Source organism: Musa acuminata, chromosome BXJ1-11, assembly GCF_036884655.1.
Source record: "Musa acuminata AAA Group cultivar baxijiao chromosome BXJ1-11, Cavendish_Baxijiao_AAA, whole genome shotgun sequence".
In the NCBI taxonomy this organism is placed as follows: domain Eukaryota; kingdom Viridiplantae; phylum Streptophyta; class Magnoliopsida; order Zingiberales; family Musaceae; genus Musa; species Musa acuminata.
This window is the reverse complement of record NC_088337.1, coordinates 25,753,880-25,781,711: the sequence shown is the minus strand read 5'-3', so window position 1 is coordinate 25,781,711 and position 27,832 is coordinate 25,753,880. Positions and strand designations below refer to the sequence as shown.

The window sequence follows — 27,832 nt, the reverse complement described above, 5'->3', positions numbered from 1 at the left end:
CATCGAGATCAATGCAATGCTGAATGAAACTATCATCACCTCACCTCTCGTCGTCCCTCTCCCTCCTCATCCCTAATAACTATCCGTAACCCCTAACAACACCGTCATTCACCACCATCAAAAACATAACTACGATATTAAAATTATCATTTTATCTATCATTTTCGTATTTCCGTCAAAACAATCAATAACATTAGAATAAATGATGCTAAATGTTTTTACTTTCATAATTATAAAAATTTTAATATAAATTTTTGAAGTTTATAGACCACCGAGATACTAAAAAATTTTAACTACATGCTACAATTAGCCTTACAAAAGACCCAAATGGCTGTTCAAATGTTTGGTTCCTCATTCGCATCATATGCATACTTCAAATGCTTGTAAACAAGACTCTCAGAGTAGGAACACAGAACTTGCATAAGCATCCCCCCTCCACAAGCTATCCAGATTTCAAATGGTTTTAAACAAGGGTATGAGAAGAGTAGGAAGACAGATCTTGCATCAAGCATCCCCTCCACAAGCCATAAGTGGCTATACTTTAAAGCCCCTTGGAAGCAAATAATTGTGAGAAGAGAGCAGGAAGACAAAGCTCTCATGAAACTCCTCACCTTCCACAAGCTATCTATCGCTGGTTGTGCTTAGATCTACCTTGATGTAAATACTCTTGAAACGCTAGGAGAGGGATCCAAGGCCAGGCCTAAGCAGTACCCGAGAAGCAGGCCAACTGACTAAATCTTCAGACAGAAACCATGGTTCACACACTGGCCTCATCTTTATCCAACAAATAGGACAAGAAATTCAATATAAAGCCATCAAGGTCGCCACCCAGAACAGAATCAGGGTCTGAGACTTCATAGTTCGTTCTGAGATCTTTCACCATGCGGTATGGCTGCGAAAGTAAAGGATTAGTTGAAATTATCCAGTGAGAGAATGTGAAGGTAACAATCTTACATGGAGAACATAAGTTCTTATTTGGTTGCCCCAGCTGATATCCGTAAGAGACTGAGTGTGCTCTGCATTTAGTTGGGCTTGACGGGCCATCTCAAGCTGGTCTAATCGAGATTGGAGCACTGCCATTGCCGATGCTTTATTTGAATGCTGAGATCTGAAATGCAACAAGTGCAAATTCAGTAAATAAAAAATTACATTAAAAATCTAAATAAAATTTAATGCTGTGTAAAAGGATCACAGTCAACCATTTAATCACAAACCATCTAGGCACTAGGCTCAAGTTACACAAGTATTTCGGCTACACCGAACTACATGATTTAACAAGAAACTTAAGTTTCTTGGTATTATATACAAGGGTCATCATTTACCACTAGGCGATCATATACTCGGCATAATGAGCTTGTTTTACTTGTAACCTCATAGCTACAACTATTGTTCAACTAAAAAAAGTTACAGAGCATGACAATACCTTTCATTTTGGCATGTAGCAGATATTCCTGTTGGAATGTGCACTATCCTCACAGCACTTTCTGTTGTGTTAACGTGTTGGCCACCAGCACCACTTGCACGAAACCGTTCAATACGAAGATCTGACTCCTTTATTTGGTACCGTGTAGATCCATCACCGAGAATAGGAATTACAGCAACAGCAGCAAAAGAAGTATGACGTCGCTTTCCGCTGTCAAAAGGGGAAATTCTGACCAACCTATGCACCCCAACTTCTGCCTTGGCATATCCAAATGCATAGTCACCATCTACTTTAATTGTTGCACGCTGAAAACATCCATTGTTAGATAACTGCTGCTCAACAGTTTCTTGATTTTAGCTGTTACAAAACCAGTTTTCTAAAACTCAAAGCATATGCAGAAGTCTGCAAAACATTTCTAACACTGAGGAGATAAAAGGGGGGAAGAAACCGCTGAAGATTTTCAAGCATGCTAGAGACTTGCAGAATTATATCTAGCAGCCTAACTATCATCCTGTTCTGTCGAGCATCTTAACTTTTAGATACGAGCAATTGGTAAAGTGAAAAGACAGAAAAATTATAAAAAAAATAACGAAATACTTTCAGAACCAAGTATGCAAAAAGTAACAACATGAAACCAAATGCACTATCCCATGTTACCACAAAAACCCATGTAGCACACCTATAGACCTTGATCATTATACAGAAAGCTTGTGTCATTTTAGATCTCACAGGAATTGCTAAATATTCCAGCCCAGGCATTCAAAAAGAAAAACAATTGCACTTGCATCTCTTCCAGGTAATTTGTGATTAAATATAATTTCTAGACGATGATATTGCTATTCTTAAGATGTGGAGACAATCTAAGAATTGTGTCTGATGTGATATCAAGCAATAACAAGTTACAAGACTGAGTAAACTTGATAACTTATAAGAAGCAAACAACATTTACATACTATTTGTACAAGGAAAACATGCCAAAATAAAGCAGACTATGGTAAGGAACTGAACCTTTATTCCTGCTATCTCACCAGGCATTTCCTCCACAATCGTAACTACAAATCCACGATGTTGAGCCCATGACTTGTACATGTTCATAACCATGGCAGCCCAGTCCATGCTCTCTGTCCCTCCAGCACCAGCCTGGACCTGGATTACATTTTTTTGACAACTTTAAATGGAAGAGATTAAAAGCTTCAAAACCTCACTATCAGAGGGGAATGCCCTCACCATGACTCCTACGTATATGGATCCTCATGAAGCATCACTACATTGTGAAAAGCATGAACTACTAAACAGGAAATAAGCATCTAAAACTTCAGAAATTAAATTAAATTCATAGGAAATAAAACATCATTGACATGAATACATGTGAGGAAATAGGAAGCTGCTGGAGCATATTAATTTTACAAACCAAGAAAGCATCAAACTGATTTAAAAGACTCATATTGTAGGATTCATTGTGTATACCAACCAAAACCTTAAATATTAAGCATAAATCACCAGACCTAAATACCATAAAATTAAACATCAAAATTTGCACCATAAAGAAACATATATAACAGTACATAAAATCAGGACTTTGGTTCCTTCCAGAACTTGTAAATGTATTATCTTTTTCTTTATTTTTCCATAGCAACTCCACATCATCTTCTATAATCACCATAGCTGCAAATTTAGAAAACCAAGATACTGAAATTAACTTGAAATTTGATAGGATAAAATAAGATTTTGTACACTAATAAAATATCAAAAAAGTAAGGAAGGAACACTTCTCATTGTAGTTTTTGACAAATGAAGTAGAAGATGAAAGTTGAATACTATAAATTAAGATCCATGTGCAAGAAACAAATAGAAGAATTTTGTACTAGAATCTTTCACAGGATACTTCTCTGTAACTAAAATTACTAGAAAATTTGAAGTAATAGGAATATAACCTCTATAAAGCAAGAGCAAGAATCATTATCCCCAGATAACAAAGCTTCAAGTTCCTTCTCTTTTGCAGTTCTTCTCATATTGACCAGTGCTTTCATAGATTCCTTGACAAACACAAAAATAGAAATCAATGCCTGTCAATGTTACAAATGTAGAGGCAAACACATAAAAATATGAAAATGAATGTGTTCATAGTCAAGACGTAGTCGGAGGGTTGAAGAGTTAGACTTACGGTACGACAAGAGAATCAACTTACAAAACTTGCAGAACTCCTCTTTCTATGCAATAAAATCACCCATAACATGCTATCACCATACAAAAATAACTGGTTGTATCTCCATATTCTCCAAAGGAGATCAGGCTACAATGCATTTTTTCTCCAAAGGAGTTCAGGCTACAATGCATTTTTTCTCCAAAGGTGTTCAGGCTACAATGCATTTTCTTTGTAACTGGATACACATTCATAAATCTACCATACAATATTGTCTATCCCCATGAATTGCATCATATGATAATCGTATAATCACAATTCAAACCTTATTAGACCCTTTAAAAGTCTTACAGACCGCTTTGATAGAGAATAAGATAAGAGAGACTTGTTTTAGATGGTATAGGATGTGCTTATAGGACTTATGAATGCGGTAGTTAGAAAAAGTGAAATGATCAATGTTAGTGGTAAGAAGAGAGGCAAAGGAAGACCTAAAAAGACCTTAATAAAAACTATAAATAAAGATTTAAATACTTGAAACTTAACTAAGCATATGACCTTTTACAAGCCTCAACGGCATCAAAAGATTCATGTAGTCGACCCAAGATAGTTAGGACTTATGACTTTGTTGTTGTTGTTGTAAAAGTCTTACAGACTTTTGTAATGTTTCACATCATCCTATGTAGATGGTTTTCTCATGTGATTTTTCTCTTATATGTCCCTGTATCAACTTTTTGTCGCTGGCCAAATCAGACACTCAAAAACACGTGTTTCATGAATATCAAGTGTTTCAAAAGGGAACTCCTCTAAGAAAATTAAATTTTAATAATAAAAACAAAAGAATACATGCCTAGAAGCAAGACCCCACCCATTCCAATTCTTCATCGTTCTCTTCACGAGCAAGCTTCATCAAGTCTATGTGCTCAAGTAGTTCTTGTTCATACCCATTAACCTCCTTCATCTTACTCAGTAGTTCACCATGTTCACGACTTATTCTCCCAGCAGAAACAGGATCATCCCAAAGGTCTGGCTTGTTTAGCACTGCAGACACCTGATCCAACCTGACAATCAACTTTCTCCACTGCCAGCGCGTCCACATACACGCACAAACAACAAGAACATATTAGACCGACACTAAACGTATAATAAGCATTAGAACACATAAGATTTTGGACAACATAAGCCTGATTTCCAGGCGACAGCAACTCGAGAAGCTAATTTTCTACCTCACGAGATGATCGGTGCAAAATCTGAAACGCAAACGTCTAAAAAATTCGCAGCGGAACCCAATCAAGCAGAACCAAAATCCCAAAAGACATAAGGCTCCACCTGCATCCGCTTCTTGATAAGCTGTATGGATTGAGCGATGGCAGCGGCGTGGCTTCTCCAGTCGCTCTCGCTCTCACCGAGGATCGGCCAGTCTTTGGCCGCTATGGCGTCCACCGTCAGCCCATCAGCGGTCTTGAGATCCGGTACGGCCGCCGGATGGGAAGAGAACCGTCGGGGGACGGAAACCCGAGGGAACCCGCCGATCCCACCACCGACGACGTTGTTGAACCCACTCCCGATGGGGGAGCGGGCGAGGGTTTGCGACGAAGAGACGAGGGAGGAGGTCGACGAGCACAAGATAGGGATCTTGGAAAAGAGGAGGAAGCGAGGAGGGTTTGAGAAGGACCGCTTTCCGAAGAGGAAGAAGAAACCGGCCATTTCTTCTTCTGATGGAGTCGGCTGCGCGATTCCGTTCGAGTTAACTCTCGTCGGTCTCCCTCGCCGTTTCACCTTTTGGTTTCTTTAATACGGGCCGGATTCGTAATTGGGCCAGTTTTAAGCCCAACCATCCCACGCATCAATTTAATAGTCGTACGTGAATAACGTAATGCGTCGGCGAATCCACACAAATGCTCGTCGTTAAATGAATAGTCGTACGTGAATAAGCATCAAGCAATCCTGCGAGTTGTCAGTGCACGTGTAGTAATGTCATGAACTTTACTGGTTAGCACCAAATCGAATCAGAATAAAATTAGAATAAGTTTGAATTCGATTATGTATATGCATGCAATAAGAACCATTTAAATTGCAATTAGAGGTTGCAGTTAAAACTATAAAATTAGATTTGGTGCAACTCGGTTGTATAAGTAGTCATTTTAGTTAATGATCAAGACACACTTACAAACTATTTTATATTCTCCAATTGAATTAAAATTAAATGAAAAGGGGGACTTGTGTGCACCATATGTTTGGAAATCATCACCACCGTATACAAGAATCCAATTCAATTATAATCACAACATTATGGGGTACTCAAAACTTCCAACTGTCTCTAACAAGATTTTAAAACAATCACTGGAAGAAATCAATTTGCAGAACCATATAATTCAGAGCAAGATTCCCAGCACAACTGAAACTACAAAACAACATATCTCAAAAGCAACTTTAATGTGTCATGATGTCTCAGTTCTCATGATGAGTTGGTTCCTGTTTCAGCGATCTGCAAATGTCAGCCTAACAAGCTTCTTGTAAAAGATGCGATCATCTCTTGCTGAATTGCTTTCCAACAGAGCACTTTGAGCCAATTCCTGGCACACAAGGGTAGGGAAAAATTACATTCAACCTCAATGTTTATGCAAGTGATCAAATGAGAAGAAGGACATGTCACTAATAACAACAAAAAAGGATAAAAAAGAACACTGGGCTGACCTTGACATCTCTGTGTGATAAGAATTTACCCAAGTTGTGAAGAATACACCTTAAATCTTGAACCTGAAAAATAAAATTTTAACACAGCGGCACAAAGAAGCTACGTAGCATATTGGTAAGAAATGGAAGAGATCACCATGATATTACCTTGATATAACCCACTCTGTTTTGGTCAAAAAACCTGAAAGCCTGCAAATGAAGGAGCACATTATAGCATAATTTGCACAAGTAATGCTTGCCCCCCAAAAAAAAAAAAAACCAGACCTCAAAAAATGAAACAACAAATCACCTGCAACAGCTGCTTATCCACAACTGCATCTTTTACATGGACTTCATTCACATCTTTTGAAGAATCTTTGTTTTCATCCTCTACTGAATATTTCTCGTCTTTTGTAGAATCTTTCTTCTCTTCGGCAATCTGTTTATCTTCCTCCTTGTCAGACTTTTCATTGACCATCGCAACTTTATCAGTACCACTCTCACTCGTAGGCTTGGAATCATCGTCTTTTGACATAGCTATTTCTGGCTCAGCCTCTGTTGTATCTGCCTTCACATCCTACACAGAAGTTTATGAAAATTATAGAAAAGCTCAAAATTCGACATGATTAATTCTGACTATGTCACCTGAAAAAACTACTGGAAGAAATAGATAATCACACAACTTGAGATAATTTAGCATTCTTGTGACAGTTACAAAGTATCTGAAAATACTGGTTAAAAATTTTAGGTAAAAGCACCTTCAACTTTTGTTGCCAGAAGAGTTGAACGAATGCAGTGAAAAATATAAAATTATAAAGGTCAAAGAATATGAAATTATAGAGGTCTTATTAAAACTAAAATTAACAAAAAATATTATACGGGAAACGAACCTAATTATAAAGACTGCAGGAAGCACACAGTCACTTAGCAGAGAATATCTATTAACACTAAAGTAGCCCGACATACTTCTGTTAGTTGATTTTTTCTGCATTACTTTTAGTAGGTATCACTGATAAAAAAACTATAATATCATGTCATTGAAAAAGCAAGAAGTCATGTAATTAATTAAAGGCACCATGGTGATCCAAGAAATGACCATCAAAAAATTGAAGATGAAGTAGACTTTATGGCCTAGAAATGTTAACAAGAATGCTACTGAGTACTTTATGGGTCAATGAAAGTAGAGCAAATAACAAGCTCTAGAACATCAAAACTGAAATTTATTTGTTGAAGACAATCACCACAACTATACAAAAAGTACAATAATACTAATGAGAAGCATTAACAGAAGAGCAACTACTTCAGTATACTCGGGACATACCATCTACCCATATAAATGCTCAGATAGGTATATGACTTAATTAATAATCAGTCTTTTTCCTACTCTTCTTGCATAAAAAAATACTATGCATGTTAGTTCATGATTAAAAAACTAACAAAGTTCAAACATATTAATATATAACAAGTTATCCAAAGAGAGAAATATGGATCATAACATAGAAAAAAAACACAAGCTGCGATTAAAGCCGTGTACTTGTCACTCTCTATTATGAAGAATAGACCTTTGGAAAGCATGTATACGATTTAAGTAACTACCTAAGTTCAGTCACAATCACCAAAATATTACAAATTTATTCAAAGGACAAAAGATAGAACATCAAGAACTTGGATTGAGCAACATAAAGCCAATAATAAACAGAAATCACTTGTACATTAACACTTGCCTCCCCAACTCTGTTTGAACCAGCATCATCATCTGCTTCCTCTTCTATAATTTCCTCTGGATCTTCATCATCATCCACCATATCGTCATCCACTGTCTTCTCTTCCATTTTAATTTCACCCAAACCAGCTGCAGTATCATCTCCGCCCTTATGTTCATCATTAGTTCTGTCAGATCCACCTTCCTTTTCTAATTTCACAGATTCACTAATCACACTCATGTCTTCATCACTAATCTTGCTAGATGTATCCTCCTTTTCAGGTCTCGTAGATTTACTAACTTGGGAAGCATCACTGGTTTTCGGACGTTTCACAGGCGATTTTTCTTTTACAGTACCCTTCTCAGATTTATCATCCCTTTGTCTTTTCCGATTATTTCTTTTGACAACATATCTTTCACGCAATTTCTAAATATCAAGGAAACACGTATTAGATGGTGTATCAAGACAACATGTATGGGTGTTAATGATAATGGAGAATCCAAACTTATACCTCAAGAAAGGACAAGAGGCGGCAGCCCATCTCAAACTGAAGCATTTCATTAAACGACTCAGCAAACAACGAAAGCTGCATGAACACATTATCAGAGATGGCTAAGACAAAATTACACCACACAAATACAGAAAAACATGGAAAAAAAAGCATATCGAGGGCATATTGACAAACTTGTGCAAGACAAGACAGCTCTGGAAAGGCATATATACAAGAGAAAAGGGCACATACGACACATACTTCAGTTAGATACAAGAACAGTTATGCCAGGTGGCACAAGTTGACAAGTCAGCAAATAAGCCGTGCAGAAACATTTTACACCATGCTGAACCATGCCAAGGGTACCAACACAGGAACATGCCAATTTTTGACCTGTACTGGTTGGTAAATGGACAAGCCAATGGTCCAGCATGGTACCTATCATGATAAAGAAAAGGCACACACCACGTTCAAGAAAACAGTAATCCTTGATATGGTATATATGCAATTTTAATCTCTGGAAGGTAATAGCTTGGCAATACTCCTTCCAGTTGGCCACAATACAGCCATATGCAAATGCTGCCATGTTTACAAAGACACTAGCAAACTGAAAAATGCTATTTCACAGTGAACAAACCTCAAATGTACATTCTTCAGTGTCTTTGTCATTATAATCCAAAAGACCACCCAATGAGAGGGACATCGAGCGAAGCTGCAGAAAGTGATCCAAAATGTCAAACTGAAGCAAGTTTGCAGAAGAATTCTGAGAACTTAAAATAAGATATTTTGGTGATTTAACATACTTTAGATCCCTTGACCCGATGGGTTTGAAGAATCAATCCAGGATGCATAGGATGTTCTCTGGAGCCCCCTTTTTCCTTTTCTTTATGAGACTTTGGGTTAGGCTCATGTTTAGCACCTTTACTTTTCTCTTTTTCATCTTTTTTCCTCTCTTTCTTGCCATCTTCACCACCTTCCTTAGATTCCTTTTGCATTGTGTCCTCAGAATCATTGCTGCACTTTGAGCCTCCTTTCTCTACAGTGGAATGGCTATCAACTGTGCAAGTCTCCTTTTTATCTAGCTTCTCATTTGTCACTGTTTTTTCATTCAAGTCTACCTTCTCAACAGAAGGTGCATTAGATTCCTCCATTATCTTATTTTCAGAAAAAATACCCTCAGCTACATCCAATTCCTTCTTTTCAGAATGGTCCTTTACTTCTTTTACTTTGGTTTCTTCAGCATCTTTACTTGAATTTGCATCCTTCACTTTTGTTGCAGGAACCTTTCGTTTAATCACTCTTCTAATGACCTTCTTTTTTCCAGTTGTCTTGATCTCAGAATCCTGCACAATGGTGTCTCCGCCCTGCTCTTTCTTGGCTTCTTCTTTAGGAACTGACTCATCATCAAGCTTCATATCAGTTTGAAATTCAGAAGAATTAGTTGTCTCTTCCTTTTGGGGAGACGTGCTGACGGCTACTTTTGTGACAATTTTCTTTTCCGCAGAAGTTTTAGGATTCAGTGGATCACCTAAATTCTCACCTTCTTGGCTAGCATTTCCATCTTTATATTCTGTTTTATCATCTGACATATCCATTTTCTCATCTTGCTTAGCACATGTGTCCTGCACGGTTGTCACAATTACCTTCTTAGCAACAGTCTTTCCTTTAACCACCTTCTTAACAATTTTCTTTTTAGTAGTTTTTTTTATCTCAGTCCCCAACTCAAGAGAACCCTCATCATTAAGCAACTTTTCATTGGTTTTACTTTCTCCAACCACAAGTGCATCATCCTTATGTTCTGTCTGTTTGTCATCTAAGACAGGCCCTTTTCCTTCGTCTTCAGCCACAACCTTTTTGGAACCATCAACTTCATCCTTAGTCTGATAATCAGTCTTAATGTCACCCATATCATCTTTAACCAAGTAGTCTTCGCCCTTCAGACTTTTGTCAGGACTATCATTTACAGTTTTACCATGACTATTATCCCCTGAGAATGTGATAACAATCATAAGCATCAAACAGTTGCAGCAGAAGAGAAAGCTCTTGGGAAGGAGCAGGCAGAAGTAAAAGGAATCTTGATATACCTTTATCAGCTTCCTTCTTTTCTCCAGATTTCTAGAACAAAAAAAAAGAGTAATGGGTTTCAATTAAATAAATTCATACATAGATAGCAAAAATACAAAAAAGATTGGGACAGCAATGAATACGAAAAGAAACCTTCTCCTGCTTCAAAGCCAGTTGTCGTTCCCTCTCTGTCGTCTCCCTCTTGTGCGCCAACCACTGGCTTTGCCATAGATCCACTGATGGAAGGCATTCTGATAAATTTGGTACAAATAATACAGTGACTTCCTTATGGCTGAAGAGTCCATCTTTGCCAACTCTATTATAGTGCATCTGACCAAATTATAGAAAGTCAGCATGCCAAAAGTCAGATTTCACGGAAGCAATAAAAGAACTGTCATCCTATCATGTCCCCCAGAGGGGAGCGGCATAGAATAGATTATGAACCTAATGTATCACAAAAAATTATTTGATCAGATCTTACAAGGACTTAAAAGCAACACTAAAGCTAATGATGTCTCATATATGGTCACACAGCTCCAACGAGCATAATAGCATCAGTAAATAGCCAGAACTGTAAATGAAGAAGCATGACAGAGTAGGACACTCTAAAAAGGAACATATGGTACTTGTAAAGTAAATGAAAAGTGAATACTATACCAATCTCCAAGATATACTCATCTAACTCCCTGGGCATTAGTGGATGCAATATTATTTGCAATTGCTAAAAGAAAATTATTAAATTGAAGAGGACATAATAGATTAGTAAAATCAATAAATTGCAACAAGTATGACAAAATCAATGTATATTCTTGAGGCCCAAAGGTGTCATCTGAAACTAACCAAGCTATGTAACACTGGAATTGTATTGTTGATTCAATAGTTAAAAAAATTGAAAATGCAAGGCAACAACCAAAAGAGATAGGCAAAAGATTGTCCAGTAGAGAAATAAAGCATAATAAAAAATTTGAGGAATACCAGGAAGATTAATGATGAAATTGAGAAACTAAAATGCCCAAAAGATTCAAAAAAAAAAAAAGAAACACAAGCAATGAAGCAAGCATATTAACTTCTATGGGGAAGCTAAAGCAGCCAAACAAGACAGCAACGACAGATATAGATGCCATCTAGATAAACACCAAATTATATTTCAGATAACATGAAAACATAATCACAAGAGTGAGCACGAGTAGCCAGGTGATACCAAGAAAGAAGACAATTTAATATAGAGACTAGTCTTCATGCAACAAATAAGAAGTTCTTAGTGTTTTCATGTTACCTATTGTAATATAATTCTCACTTCAGGTAAGATTAGGCATTTGGATTATATTTTTTTTCTTCCTACTATATTGTCTCATTTACATAAGTATTTTTTTACCATTGGCACCGACATCTAGGATTTACAGGAAAAATAGACCAAAAGTAATCAAAAATTGTGAAATGAATTGCATTTTGCAAATTAAGGACAAATCCGTCCCTTTAATTTTACAACAAAATGACATACCATCTCATAAATTTTCAACCAATATAAAACACCAACCCACCAAGTTTTGAAGCTTCAGTTCTGGTACAATACCAGTTCCAAATTGGCTACCGCAACAGAATATTGACCAGTACCCAATTGGTGCTGATCACCACAAAAATAGCTCGATATGAAGTCCACTTCTTCCTACCATCTTCAGTTCTCTTTACTATCCCTTAGCCATGACCATTATCTAAGGACTTGTGAAGAACTATCTAATGCTACCAAACACCAAAGCTAACTAACTAAAATCACATATCATTGAAGTGTTAAGGCAGTATATATGCATAATTTTAAACTTTTTAACTGCTTGGAATAAAGCATTCAAGTTCAATTCATTCTAGTACACTGATCATCCCGACATCAGTACATCCATGTACCACTTGATGCTTTGACCGGTTATACCAACCATAAAGGAGGTATTAACATGAGGTCTCAAATGTCACATCCTATGTCAACCCCGATTTATTTTATAAGCACAAATAACTGGTGTCACCGAATCCAAAATAAATACAAATTTTGCACAATAACAACAAATGAGAAAAATAATAGGGTCTCAACAACTACATCAGACTGTTGAATGAAAAACACAGCCACTGAAACTCTAGCAAAATCTAGAAGTATTTAGAGAAGGAACTTAATTATCACTGATCAAGAAATCATAAAGTAACATAAACTTAATTAGCACTGAGAACCCAAACTTTTATTTGTAAAGTTCCTAACAAATTCAAATTACAGATTCAATCAAGATGATACAAAGCTTACTTCCCCTTCCCTAGCCTCTCCCTTTTAATACCCAACATGCTCCGTTTGCAACACTTCTCATTGTCATTTTCTCCAAAGATCCATTACATCAACCAATTGGAGCCAGTTAAAATTTTATCATAACACAACCTTAGAACTATGGTATGCAGTACCGAATGATACCGCCTGGTACGGGCGGTACATACCAGTCCGACAATATACCGGTACGCAGACCATCCGGTACCGCTACAGTGCTACAGTATTACACTGTAACAGTATTATACTGTATCAATACTACAGTACTACAGTGATATACTTGTTACATTCTATGATGCAAGCAAGTAATCCATGTTTCAGTATGGAGTTGGTTAAAAATCTTATCAAAATACAATCCTAGAAACTAATGTATAATCTTTACTCTTGAAAGATCAATAATGATTCTATAATTAGTAACCATCGGAGAAGAGCTATAGTAGGGTGCTCACCTGTATTATCACAACCAGTATGAGCGATATCATTCGAAATTAAAATCCTTGTTACATTCTATGATGCAAGCAAGTAATCCATGTTTCAGTATGGAGTCAGTTAAAAATCTTATCAAAATACAATCCTAGAAACTAATGTATAATCTTTACTCTTGAAAGATCAATAATGATTCTATAATTAATAACCATCGGGGAAGAGCTACAGTAGGATGCTCACCTGTACAACAATTATCACAGGTTTACAGTCTGCGATGTAAGTAGAGCAATAAATGTTTCAACTAAATAATATTTTATATTTCTTGATCCATGTCAACTTTCACTCATCAAAATCAGCTGTATTTTTATATTTTTGATTGAACATGCTAATGTCACTAGATCAGTTGATTACCTGCACCTGCTATACAAAGTAATATAAAGTTATATTCATTGCAAAAAAAACTACCCAATCCACAACTAATATGCTTCGTGTATTTTTATAAGGTCATCACTTCCGCTTGGACCTGGTAATTCTTTGTTTGTTATTTTTTTTTATATTGATGCATTCAGGTAAGTAATACTCATGTAAAAAATGAATGTGGTGTGGACAAAAAGAAAGGATACCTATCAGTCCACTGGTTAGTGAACGTGGCAATACAATAATGCAAAGAGGAGTTCAATCAGAAAGGGAGTCTAAAAAGACCATGTTAGTTGGAATAAAGAATGTTTGAAGGTCCTTGATTTGACTTATAAATTGAGCTGTTGGAAACTGCAGCTTAATGTTATTGTGATTCATTTTTACAATGAGCCTTCTATGTGCACTATAATTTTTCTGCCTTATGGTTTCCTGCTCTATACATTGAATTTTTTATTTTTTCCAATTCTCTAATGATACCACTTGTACCAGGGTAGTTATCCATATTTTAGAACATCCAATTCAAACCTTATTGTTAGTTATCTTGTACCCAAAAGCCATTTTTTTCCTCCAGAATGTTCATGTTGCATTTTAGGCCATTCCTCAAATAGAAACATTAATTACTCTGATGATATCATAGATTGTAAGTTGTAATCATTGTCTTACAGGTTTTGCTATTCTGAGACCTGGCTGAAAAAAATCTTTCTATGTACAGAGGTAAGGCTGCATAACTTAATCCTCTCTAAGCCCTGCATTGGCAGGAACCTTATGCACTGATTTTGCCCTTTCTTTTATTAGCATCTGAAACACAATATGGTTCTCACTATGTTTGAAGTGTTGGGAAAATTCAAAATAAACCCTAAAACCTAAACCTTAAACCAACCTAATGTCCGTCTAAAAGAAATGGTTAATGTTCCAATACATCTTGCCATCCTTCTAAAAACTTAATACAAGAGTAACTTCATGTCAGCAATAGTCATCTATGTTGATTATCTATGTTTTGGACAAATATGGACAACAGATAAAGCCCTGACAAAAGTCACATGCAGCACAAAGTGGATCAAGAGAGATAAAAACAACACAAATAGTAATTTAGAAAGGTGCATTACAAGGAAGAAGAAGAATCAAATTAAATAATGATGCTATCTTTTTTCAAATTAAGTATATGGCATAAGAGATTCCAAGAACTAGGTGTTATATTTAATTAAAAAGTGCCATATAATAAAGGTTGTTCATTGTTATAGGCAGAAACATGGAGCATACCATTGGATAAGACTGACCTTCTCTTGACTAAAAGAACTTCCAAGTAGATGTTTAAGAGATTCATTAACATTATCATATAAAGACTAAACAAGGAAACTTGAGATCAAGCATAGTTCGTTTTGATGTTGATAAAATTATTTAAATCAGGCTTCAGAACAAAACATGAATATCAAGAATAGTTATAAATGAATTTTGAATACAAGGTCATACCCTAAGATAACAATTGACAAGGGTGCTCGTTATGATTATTGATACCATAAGAATGTAGACAAGATTTTTTAAAGGATGTTTTTTAAGAGTAAAAATATATTAATTACAGCCCGAAGAAATATATAAGTAAACAACTTTAATGTATATATGATCCATCAGAAGCTAACAAAAGCATAATCAACGACTTTCATAGATAGCCTGAATGTAATATGACCAAAGCACATTACATAAATAACATTGCAAGTGAAGAAACACAGCTCAGAGCTGTACAGCCAGAAAGCAGTGCAGATGCAGCAATGTCACCAAAATATAATGCAACATCATAAATATGAAATGTTCAGTGCAATCAAAACTAGCCATGCATAAAGACAAACAAAAGTGAATCCAAGCAACAAGATTCTTTTGAGTCTATAGATGAATACTAATATTTAAAAGAACAAACACAGTCATAAATTTGTGAAGTCTATCAGATGTTGGCTTGTGATAAAAAATGAATTTAAGAATTACAAGATAATTTCTAGAACTGTAACTTTCATCAGACATGCCCCATGGAAAATAAAACAAAAAAACAAATACTTCAAAGTTCGGGTGAGACATAACTGTAAACTATACCTCAAGAAAACGATTCCAATGAAGGCATTTATGTAGGTCAAGTTGAGTTGCATGCTTGACATGTCTGTCCAAGAAGAAGAGCATTTCTTATTTCAGGCTCTAATACAATAGCAAATTGTAAATATGTCCTACAAAAATACCCTCTGCAAACAACAGGAAATGTACATAATGTATCAATACAAAAGTACCACACCTAATAGCTGTCTGAATTAAAGAAGAATCATTAACTTGAGGATCCCCATCTAAAGTCACATGTGATGGGCCTCCAATTGCCAGAAAAGAACGATCCTTCTTCAGAACTGCAAATTTAAGGATGTTGTTGAAGTGAACAATCCTCTCATCAGTGTCTTTCTCCAAGCACAACTCGTTCAGAGCTTCACAACTAATTCCACTCATCAAAATAACCTGATAAGGAAAGAACTTCAGCTTAGCAAAAGAGAACAGGCCCAGCATGAAATTTTTAGTTCAAAAGATCCAACAACAACATAATGCAACCACACTTTGAGCATAGTTGGAACATATGTTTTGACAACATTGTCAAACTGAGAGCAGTTTTATAACAATGCTCGTACAAAAATTAAAAGTACTGAATTTCAAGAATGCATATTACCAACAGAAAAATGCAAATTAACTCAATCAACATACATTTTACACAACAGAAAACATCTAAGTTTTAAGAGGGGTCTGCTAGCGGCATTTAGATAGAATTCTACAAGAAATTTTGCAAGATAACTGACAAGTAGCATGAGCACAAATATAAGAATTAGCAAGTCAAGAAGAAGTAAACATTTGCTTTTTTTAATATTAGTCATCGTTAATTAGTATGCTTGAATATGCATAAAAGCAGCAACCAATCAATGCACAGCGACAAAATGAGTAACAGATAAAAAGGTATTAGTATATGATAAAATTTACACATGTATAACAAATGACGAAAATGATTTTGCAAACATGTATTCAGATCTACCTTTGTGTTCCAAAGAGTTTTCACACCCTTGGGCTTCAGTGGTTCATCCAATAAAACTGACCCTTTTTCTTCACTTTTATCTTCTACATCTAAGAAATCATGCTCAAAGCTGCAACAAAGTGAGGAAATTAACACACCAAAAACACAGATGTATCCTATCAAAAGTTCATTTATATACATAAATAGAACAAACAGATTTAGAAAAAGCAACTCAATTAACCAAATGGCAGAAATATGAATATACAAGTACCTGACAGGAGTATAAAGTGAAAGATTCAAGGTTTCTCTCGGCCAGTTCACAATTGCCTGTAAAAAAAATATAATTGCAGCATTTGTATGTAACTAATAAAAGAATTGATGTGTCTTAATTTATTCAAAAAACAATGTAGGATGCATGTTGAACCTTTGAGAAATCTGGAGCTATAGCGAGCCTAGGATATCTCTTGCTCAATGACAAGTAATCCCTTTCAACGTCCACCAAGCAGAAAGGATAAACCTGCCAAGGCCATTTCAAATATTACATAATATAAACATATCCATCCCAGCAATTTTATTAAAAAAAATAATCCAGGTGATTTTCTTTATAAGAGCAGAGAAGAAAAAAAAATATTCAAATCTCAATTATACATCATACAAAAATCACTGCAATATTGCTATTTATGCACTGGCGGTGTTTGGTAAGTTTGCACAAGCTAATGAGTCAACCAAAGGAAGAATTGCTGGAACAAGCACAAAGAACACAATGAATAGAGACTCCAGCAACTTGAAAAAAAAAAGTCCAAGCAAGAAGCAAAAGATGAGAACTAGGCTAGAAAATGAAGGAACCAGATTGTCAATGTTAGGTTTATATGCATATAGGGTTACGGTAGCTAAGAGATTTCCTGAACTACTGATAGAACAAAAGTTATCTGGCCAACTTGGCATCACATTGTCATGGTTGCTCAACCTACATCAGAAATGAACACAGTTCATGATTTTTTTTTTTTACCTTGCAGATGTATTCTCTCTTTTTTTCTTTAACAGGTGAACGATGCCTTCAGTACCAAACAACAAACAAGTTAGTTGAGAAAGCTGCAACCATAGAGCAGCAGCAAACTGTTTATAGCTACAGCAGGGCATAAAAATATCATGAAGGTCCACCTATGCACAGCCTCTCGATGTGGCGAGACCCGACGCGGTGTGACTCGACGTACAGCCTTCTCGTCCTTTATCAAAGAAGAGCCTCGACGATCTCTAGTAGTTCTTGGAGGTGTCCGTTCTCGCCTTGAGTCAGGTCCATGCTTGCGGTCTCGTTCTCTCTCCTTGTCCCGCCGTTCCCGAAGGCGTTCCCTTTCACGTTCCCTTTCGCGTTCCCTTTCACGTTCCCTGTCCCTTTCTCGTTCTTTCTCTCTCTCCCGCATCAGTTCTCTACGGCGTTCTTCCTCTCTTATCTCAAGCTCTCGGCGGTAGGCATTTCGATCATCATTTCTTTCATCCACCATGGAGACTCCAAGGGTTGGATGGGTACGAGACAAGACATTCGCTTGATAGTTAGACTCGTGTGGTGGACCAAGAATACCCTTTCCTGCAGCGTAATCCCGACCAGGAGGCAAACCCACCCCATAAGCAGCATTTGATGACCCCTGAACATACATGAGGTCATCAACATTTCTCCTCGGAGCTCCCCCTAAAATGGAAGCTGCAACTTGTCCACCGTAAGAAGTAGCACCATAAACACTTAATCCACGTGGATCAGCATCCGTCCTTGCACCATATGAGCTAATTTCTTGTGAACCATGATGACTAGGCACAGTCCTTGCTGCAAAGAATTCATCTTGTCTGCCAGAAATGTATGTTCTACTCAGTGCAATAGGATTCAATAATATTCACTACAAACAAAGCAGTGAATGGAGATGCATTCATTGCCATCAACAATAACATAAAAGGTTGTGGGCGGACAACAGTGGTATATCAGAACAATTATTTTCTATGTAGAATATAATTCATGCCCACATATAATAGTTGAAACTTGAAACTACGAAAGGCACATGACAACCCAGAAAAAAAAATCAACATTCTCTCCTATAAGCACATAAGCATAGGTACCTCATGTCTGAACCAGATTGCAGTGATTGTGCTTTCAGCATTTGCTGTTGTCGAAAGAGTGATGCCTTGAGAAATTGAACAGCAGGATGATCAACACTAATTCCATAGAAATACAAACATAACAGAATAAAATCCTACTGATTCAGTACCTGGTCCATCTGATCATGCAACTCAGCCTGGACAATAAAATTCAAAAGTGGTTACTCACAAATAAATTCAATAACAAAGATGGCTGTCATTTACACAAACAACAATTTAGTGAACAGCAACAAATCAAAAAAGACAAACCTGATGACGGCTGCCGAGGGAGACAGAATCAAGGTATCTTCTCGCAGAATCACTCTGCAATTCCCTACCAACAAAAGCACCCTGATGTTCACCATAGTGCCTCCTATCTGTTAGAGCATAATCAGGATTTTTTATTGCTGAAAACTGGTCTCCTTTCTGGGAGTACGCACGATTAGTAGCAGAAACATAGTCATCAGTTGTGATTCCCATGCTAGAACCAAGATTTGCAGAAGAAAACTTGGATGATTCTACCAGCACAGATGGGTAAGCAGATCGACCTTGCAATGTGGATGGAACTGCTTCTTTACCACTCACTCCACCAACCTGTTCCACCAAGAGATGCTTCAAAAGTTATATATGCATAATGCAAGATAGCTACATAAATACAATATGAACTACACTTTCAAATTATACTATATATTGATAAGAAGAGGCTCAGTGCAACAGAGTGATGACAAATGTGGTGTCTAAGGAGGGTTCAAACTACGTATATTATTTTTATCACTCAAACTCATGTCACCCAAATCATAAAGAAGCAACCTTTTATGGAGCAAAAAATATAGATGACTAATATAAAAAGATGCTCTTGGTAAAATAAACCAATAAAACTGAAGTTTCTCCTACTTTTGAAAAAAAATTAAACAATGAATAAAGAAAAACAAAACGAAAATTGTTTTTTTTTTTTGCATTTTATTTTCTTTTTCACTTTTAAATTATTTTGACCAACATTGTCAATCTAGTGATGGATCTCCTTCATACAAGTATAAGAAAAAAGAGAAGCTAAGAAATGCCTCTTTCGGAATATAGAAAATTTAAAAAAATCATAGTATGGAGAGCTGAGAACATAATCAGAGTTAAAAATGAAATAAAAAGTAGCATACCAACTTTACAAATCCAAACTTCTATTGCAACATGCTTTATGTAATTAAAAGCATAATTATTGAGATGAAATATAATTTCCAAAACGAATTGCTGAAGTTTCTATTATCAAATATTAAATGTAATTTCTTGTATATTCTTTTTAAAAATTCTCATATATGTTGCATAATTAAAGTGACTTAATTATTTAAATTAAGTTGCTCCTTGATGAAGTCATATGAATTACGAAAAAAAAATCATTCAGTATGATCCTAAGATGACTACTAATACTTACAAAAATAATCACATACCAACAACTGTGTTGTAACAAGCCAAGCAGTTTTCAAAGTTAACTATATGCAATCTTCTTAACAAAGGTTACTGGGCCATGTGTCACATGGATACTGGTCCCAGCTAGAACCAAATCACAGCACAATTCAAATGGCAAACATGACATGAAGCTTTTGTAGAAGTCTCTTTATGTAAATAATTCTAGTAATCCAAAGCACAATATGGTAGATGCAGAACGAGAGCAAAAAATATAATAGGTGCAAGCATAGCAGCAATTAGGCTCACACAATTCAGCTGCCATGGACCTCGGTTTGCAAACAAAGCATGTGCTGAGCCTCCTGCCAATTGCAAATCCTCATTGCCATCTCCAGTAGCGAGCAGCAACGGTCAAAATCGATCGTTATAGACTGATTTTGGGCGGTAATAGGGCGGAAATAACCCCAATCGACGATAACACCCGATAGCGGGCGGTCCACATACCGATCTGCTGGCGGACCAGTACGTACCGCCCGATACGGACATTATCATTTGAAATTAAAATCCTTGCTCCTAAGCATAGTAAACCTTGTTGATTGGCTAGGGTGGATGATAATCCTTTTTTAAATCTATCATAAAACTCTTTAATCCTTTTCTTTTCTTAATGTCAATACCGCAACCAAAACCATTTTTAATTAAATTATTAAAAATTATTAAACATGCATATCGATTAAGACTTTAATTTTTATTAGCAGATTTATTTATTTTTTATTGGAAAATTTAAGTACCGAAACATGAGTCAAGTATCTACCTAATAGACATATAAAGCAAGTAGTAACATCGGGAGTTTTTGTTTTAGAAGATAAAATGTGTAACATTTGTTTCACCTAGGGAATTAATCGGATTGTTGCAAGCAAACTGAGCGAGATGTGCGTTGGATGAAGGAGTGATCTCTTATCGAGCAATCCTATTGGGAATAATGAGGGCATCTTTGAATACTCAGTTTTATATCTAAAGCAAAGTTTCCAAAAAACCGCTAAAGTCTCAGCAATAACTGCTATACGAGATTGTATTGATTGGTTGAAAGCCCTGAAAGAGAATATTGTTCTAGGTGGGATTATGTCAGTAGGTACCAGTTCAAAAAAAGTTTAAGCACCATTCAAGGAAAGACAAAAACATTTATTTGGAAATCAAGAGAGGAATCTATTCGACATAGAAATGAGAGAGATTTTGTTACACCATAGATAATCATTTTGTTCACCTTCTGATTTAAATTTATCCTTAATCTAATTAAAAATATCTGAACTTGATTTAAAAAGATCAAGTAGACATGAGTGTCTAAAAAAATTCAGATTGACCAATATGATGCATGCGAAGGTGCATGCAATTTCAAAATCTAAATTTTTGGGGGCATGCAATTTCAAAGAAGGAAGAGGAATGAGGACGATAGAGGAGTGGTAGCAGCAGCTCCTAGGTGCGTGTACAGGGAAGAGGGATCGCATTCCTATGAAATAGTTTTTTTTCTTTTTTTTTATTGATCAGATCGAACCGTTTCATGAGGCAATCCACACATTGTTTCATGCCCAGACCAGTACATACCGCTCATTTCATACCAGTTCAGGCAAAACCTTAGTCCATGAGCAAAACCTTTATTGGATACTAATCTATGATCTTGCTTACCATGGGAAAAATCTTATGTCTAGTATTTTCAATTCTACACATATCAAGAAAGAAAGAAATGTAAATTCTATTATAGTCAACTCTACCATCTTAGTCCCCTAAAACAAAATGTACTTCTCTCTATTGAAATATATATCATTTTGCAGAAAAAAAAAATGCTGTTATGAGTAAATCCCTATTCCAACACACAGAAGGGTCATTACTTCTAAGAAAAGTGCACTGGTGAGTAATAATAAACGACATTTTGGAGACTCATCCCATGGTAGATCTATGTAGTAGGAATCATGCAATTTTCACATCAGTTCTTGACAATTAAGAATTATGATAAGCAAAGTTATGGCACAGAGAATCACTTGTGAACAAGGAGAAAAAAGAGAGGAGTAGGAAAAATAGAGAGGACAAGAAGAAGAGGAAAAGGGAGCAGGGGGCCAGCGATAGGTGGGTGAGACAACAGCGGGGAGCAGCCTAGTGACAATAGCTGTTGTGAAGCACAAGGGAGGCGCAACGAGACATTATGAGGGAGACTGAGAGAGAGAGAGAGAGAGGTTAACCCTAAACAAAAAGAAAAAAGTTGAATGGGACTGAACCACTCAAAAAAGGGTTTATTCACTGTTACGCTGATAAAGACTACAAGCAGAGTTTAGAACCTCGACACAAAAAAAATGTACATCTAAATATTTCTAGTATGGTGGAAAAATTTTGGTACTTGCATATTGATTAATCATTAATATCATATCAAATTATGAATACATTCACATTGTATCTATAACCAGAATATTAAATGATGAATAAAGTATATGGATTCAGAAAAACTTTGTATTGCCACAAAGACCAAACAATCTACAATTGATAACCGGAGAATCAAAATGATTTAAATAGTCAATCCTTCCAATTCAATGGCTTTTAGGCAAAAGAAAAAGTGTTATGTTAGATGACCAATTGGGCCAAGTTTTATCACTTGTAGCGCCTTGTAGCCTACAAGCAATTGCCAGATTTTTTTCACTACACAGAAAATAAATGACACCATATTTGTTAGTATTAAGTTGCATTATCTTTTTCTTCTATGAAAAGAATTAGTTACTAGTTAGGATGGATAAAGAAAATGAAATGCTAGACCACATACACAAGAAAACTTTTGATCAGACATTCTCCAGTCATGTTTGAATACATGCAAAAGACATATTTGGGTCAAGATTTGATCACCACATTAGCTTAACAGCCGTTCACTCATGCACAAGCACAAAAGATATGTTATGATGTGACCTTCTTAGAAGTATCACTGGTAATTTAAAATCTAGCCAAGACAGTATCATTAAAACCTACTCCATGGTCAAAAATTACAACTACAATGGGTATATTCATGAATATTCTTGCAAGCAAGTATTCTCACACACAACACGGCAAAAATGGTGTTCCAAAATCAGCAACTTAATAACAAATTATCAAAAAAATTATAAAAATACCTAGCAGAAGGTTCAAAATACAAATCAGAAAAGGTCCATTGCTAAGAGTGATAAATCTCAAAAACACAGAAAAAGAAGTTTAAAAATTAGTAACAAAATAAGAGGCTCTCAGAAAATGTAGAACAAATTGTGAAAGAAGGTTCATAATACAAATCACAAAAACTACTGCAAAGAAGGTTTAAACTTCGTAGAAGGTTTCACAAAAATATACTGATTGTTTTGTTTAAAGAACAGTTCTAAGAATCAATGGTAAAAAGATATTATCAAGATGCAATAGATCGAAAAGAAAAAAATTTACAGATATAATCTATCGTATAAGCGGCTCAAGGACAGCACCTGTTGAACATTGCTTAAACCAGATGAACCATAGACAGAAGCATATGGTCCTCCATATTGAGGTGCTTGTGAAGAATAGGTTCTATACGAGTTCATATCTGTATCTGAACCACCAACAGGGTTCCCAGTATAACCACTACCGGGCTGCAACAACGATATCACATTAAAAGGTGATAAACGCAAAAGAAAGACGAAAGAATACTCAAAAGCAATAACAACAAAAAGTTTAGCAAATGCTTCTATTTGATCTACTAAATCAATTAATAACAGAATGAAAATTAAGCTCACAATGTGCCCATATGCCTGTGAGGAACCGTAAGGCTGCTGCCCATACGGATTATTCCCCTTGGAAGGATACATCTTCCTTCCTCTCGCAGCAAAACAATCCTGCTTCAAGCACAAATTTTGATCTTTATCGCATAATAGAATACACAGAATACAGAAATTTGTATAAACATAACGCCGTCGAGGTACGAAACAAAACCCTAAAGCAAGATGATGTTGGTTTTAAATGGATTAAACGAAGATACAATCCCTAGAAATCAATTTTTCTTTCAAGATGCTAAAATATCAATTGCATCAAACAAAGGGATTTAACTCAATCTCATTAAAGACATAGGAAAAGAAAATCCTTCAAATCCATCTATCTCAATCACCCCAAAAGTTCGAAGAAAAAAGAGGCGACGAATTTGGGGACCAAGAATAATGAACGATCCGGAAGAAAATATCTGACCTGGTGGAAGAGAGCGGCACGACGAGGAACCAATCGACCGTCTCAAGAGACGGAAAGCGGCGGTGAAGATTAGGAAGGGCGGGTTCGGCGATGGAGCGAGGAGGGGTTTTGGGAACGGAAAGAGGACTGCTGCAATCTTTAATGAAGCCCAGGGTTGCCATCGGCGCCGTTGGATTCTCGTAGATCAAACGGACAAAAATAGGCCACGTACGTCTTCAACGCCTGTGGCCCTGATGAGATCTCCTTCCCGCATGATCAGGATCATCAGAACCGACCTGACTCAACCCAACGTTGCAACGTTGCTGGGTCAATTCACGCACCACACGTTTGGTAAAAATATAATAAATAGCATATTATTATTCTTGTTTGTTTTATGAGACTGTCTTTTTATATATCTAAAAATTTCCAAATATCATATGTGCTATTAAAATATAAATTTTAATATTACCATGTATATATAACATCACTTCAAATATATATAGATATATATAACATCCATTTAGAACATGTTAGTATCGGAAAACTAGTATCTTTATCACTGTAATGAGTTCTTCAAGGTATTAGAGTTTTAATTAATATTACAAAAAATAACTGTGATGACATGTATGCAAATTTCTATGTTTTAAAATTATATATATGCTAATTTAAATTTAATCGTATGAATATGGAAATAATCAACTTTAAATAGCAGATATCATATTCCCAATATTTTGCCTATAAAGAGTTGCATGGCACTTCTCTACCATTTATTTTTCGAAAGAAAAAATAATTTATTACCTATATCGATACAAGTACAAGTATCCCTTCTTACATCACAATTCATAGGTACAACAAGATCAAAAGATAAATGCCCTCTTTCCCTATCGTGTTATGATCAGAAATTCTAGCATGTTGTTCAAGAAGTTACTCATTCTTTTTTCTTTTTAATAAACATAAGAGATTCTATACTCTAAAAATATATATCTATTATATTATTCAAATAGTTCGAGGTAGAATTAATTTCTAATTCATGTAGCACAATACATTTAAAACCCATAATTTATAAATGTACTCGTGCACAGTCATCTTTAGACGTATTAGATTATATAATTCTAAATAGTTATATAAGATATATTATATATATGATTAAATTTTGATTATGATTATTAATTAATTAAAAAAAATTTAATTATGATATTATTCTTTAGAAGATAACATTCACGAGAGAGATCCTTTTAATTGTGTTATTAAGAAATTATAAATCTTCTCTTTATCTCCTCGTTATCTCTAGTTTACCGTTTATAGTAATTCTTAAAAATAGAAAAAGATTAGAAAGCGAATCTAGTTTTTTTGCTATGTAGATTCATAGCACATATAGGTTACGGTGCATTGTTTGGATACTTGATTTATGGCACCTTTCATCTTACATCTATATACTTAATTTTAATTTTAACATTGAATTTTTACATAATATTTTTTATTTATAACAATTGATATTAGAGTCATTTCATGGAAGCCTATGCTATCATACATTGCTAAAAAAACTCCGTGAATGATAAAAGGATAAGAGTGTCAAACGAAAAGATATACAATAATACCATCGGCTAGTCTAGGCTGGTAGTTGCATAAGGCTGAGTGGTGTGATGGTAATTGAGTTGCGCACTGCGTAAGCAGAATTGCTACGTGCAGCAACACTTTTGTGTGGTGATGGATGATAGCTCTTACGAAGGAGAAGCCACTATGAGAGAGCAAAAAAAGAGGCTCGAGGGATTGCATCGCCTAGCATCTGGAGCAGTGTGGATCGACATCGATAAGTTAGGTGGAGGCGATGCTAAGCAATCATTGAATGCGAAAAGGACATCATAGTATGAAGGTCATACAATGACGATAGCAACGACTGGCAAGCTATGTTGGCTGTGATGAGGTCATTGACCTAATGAGGAAAGTTGTGCACCACGGACGCTAGCTATTGGTGATGAGTGACCAGTGGGAAATCGTGTGAGGAATGAGAGCTTGCATGGGCCACGACAGTGTGTGATGGATAAATGGCAACAACGCTTGAGGCCGTTACTTCACGATGTCGGATGCAAGGTGCTTCAACGATGACACATAGTTTGATAGTCAATTCATCACTATGGTGAGTGACGCAATTAGGCGTCGGTTGGATGGCAAACGACAATGATACTAGGAGTGGCCTTCGCTAGACCGATTTAGGATGCCACAGTCAGTGATGCTGCTCGTCGACGAGGATGGACCACATCATAGTGAGGACCCATTGGTCAAAATCAATTTTGACTAAAATCCCTAGGCTATGTTTTAGGGCTACTCCTTTAATTTATTCTTTCAATTCCCTTTTGATAACTATTTAATTTTGGCTTAGGTCAAAATCTAACTTTGACCAAAATTTGACTTCAGTCAATTGATAAGACCCTAAAGTCTTATCGTCGCTCTGATACCAAATGATAAGACCATAAAGATTTTTATCGTCGCTCTGATACCAAATGATAAGACCCTAAAGTCTTATCGTTGAAAAAAGGAGAGAAATGGGGATGATAATGATCACTTTGAGGGGATCGACCCTCCTTGATCGCTTCGAGGGGATCGGCCTCCTAGGGTTTGTCAAAAGACATAATAGTATTTTTCATAGATTACTGAAAAGAAGCAGTTACATCCTTATTTATAGAGTTCCACCCAGAGTCCATCAGGACTTGAACTCTAATAATAAATAAATATTAGATAAACCTCTACTTGACTTTAACTGAACCAAACTGACTCAATAAAAAAATGGACTAAACAGACTCAATAAACATTATTCAAAAGCTCAGAAAAATGGTTCTAACAGTTCCTCCCTCTTCAAATCAGCCTTGTCCTCAAGGCTAAGTAGCATTAGTCTCGGGGAGCTTATCTTTTAGCACTTCAGTCATAGGCTATCTGCAACGCATCACAACCCGTTGATCAAGTATGGTCTCCACTTTTTGACAGTGTAAGCAATAGGTCGATCTTTCAGTGTAGTAATCGTTGTAAGAAATTCTTGGCCTTTGCTATCATAAGTTAAAATCCATCCATCAGCTTCGAATATATCACAGCCTTCAATGTGGTGGGCTAATTGGGCTGTAACTTTCTTGTCCATAAAATTATTAGTGCTATCTGTATCAATCAAAATAGTGATAGGTTGATGCTTCAAAGTTCCTCCGATTTTCATAGTTTGTGGGTTAGTATAGCCAGCCAATGCATGCACTGTATGTGTGATGGCTTTAATATCTTCATCGGTTTTCATACCTTTATGATCGGAGTCCAACTCTTTTACTTTCGGTTCCTCTCTAATTGGCTCAATCATCAGAAGTTGCCCTTGTTTATATCGGTGCTCCATACTCCAATTTTCATCATAGTACAAATCCCTTTCTGATCTTTCCTTGCTAATTTTTTTCTCATGTAGATTTGTAAATGAGATCGCAG

General features: G+C 36.0%; 2 protein-coding genes across 5 annotated transcripts; both read right to left on the bottom strand.

Moving 5' to 3' along the window:
• Positions 1 to 277: 277 nt before the first annotated feature.
• Positions 278 to 5,334, bottom strand: LOC103971596 (peptide chain release factor PrfB2, chloroplastic). 2 transcript variants are annotated; one of them, XM_009385654.3, is made up of 7 exons: positions 4,893 to 5,334; positions 4,432 to 4,644; positions 3,358 to 3,459; positions 2,432 to 2,569; positions 1,424 to 1,728; positions 955 to 1,108; positions 278 to 892 (listed from the first exon to the last, which is right to left on the bottom strand). In XM_009385654.3, exons 1-7 carry the CDS (start codon positions 5,268 to 5,270, stop codon positions 758 to 760), a joined length of 1,425 nt encoding a protein of 474 aa, XP_009383929.2. In that variant the 5' UTR covers positions 5,271 to 5,334; the 3' UTR covers positions 278 to 757. The 2 variants fall into 2 exon arrangements, with proteins under 2 accessions (XP_009383929.2, XP_064946301.1); XM_065090229.1 differs by lacking the exon at positions 4,432 to 4,644.
• Positions 5,335 to 5,821: 487 nt separating this feature from the next.
• On the bottom strand, positions 5,822 to 24,529 carry LOC103971595 (protein SHORT ROOT IN SALT MEDIUM 1). 3 transcript variants are annotated; one of them, XM_065090228.1, is made up of 24 exons: positions 24,398 to 24,529; positions 23,953 to 24,051; positions 23,665 to 23,808; positions 19,313 to 19,384; positions 19,061 to 19,216; positions 18,922 to 18,948; positions 18,773 to 18,837; positions 17,828 to 18,505; positions 17,676 to 17,721; positions 17,091 to 17,183; positions 16,938 to 16,993; positions 16,688 to 16,796; positions 15,914 to 16,125; positions 15,721 to 15,784; positions 10,650 to 10,826; positions 10,517 to 10,547; positions 9,236 to 10,419; positions 9,070 to 9,144; positions 8,454 to 8,528; positions 7,952 to 8,368; positions 6,550 to 6,816; positions 6,408 to 6,449; positions 6,261 to 6,323; positions 5,822 to 6,139 (listed from the first exon to the last, which is right to left on the bottom strand). In XM_065090228.1, the coding sequence occupies exons 2-24, from the start codon at positions 24,022 to 24,024 to the stop codon at positions 6,044 to 6,046; spliced, it is 4,221 nt and encodes a 1,406-aa protein (XP_064946300.1). In that variant the 5' UTR covers positions 24,025 to 24,051; positions 24,398 to 24,529; the 3' UTR covers positions 5,822 to 6,043. The 3 variants fall into 3 exon arrangements, with proteins under 3 accessions (XP_064946300.1, XP_064946299.1, XP_009383927.2); XM_065090227.1 differs by having other exon boundaries at positions 19,061 to 19,384; XM_009385652.3 differs by having other exon boundaries at positions 7,964 to 8,368; positions 19,061 to 19,384.
• Between the last annotated feature and the right edge of the window lie 3,303 nt (positions 24,530 to 27,832).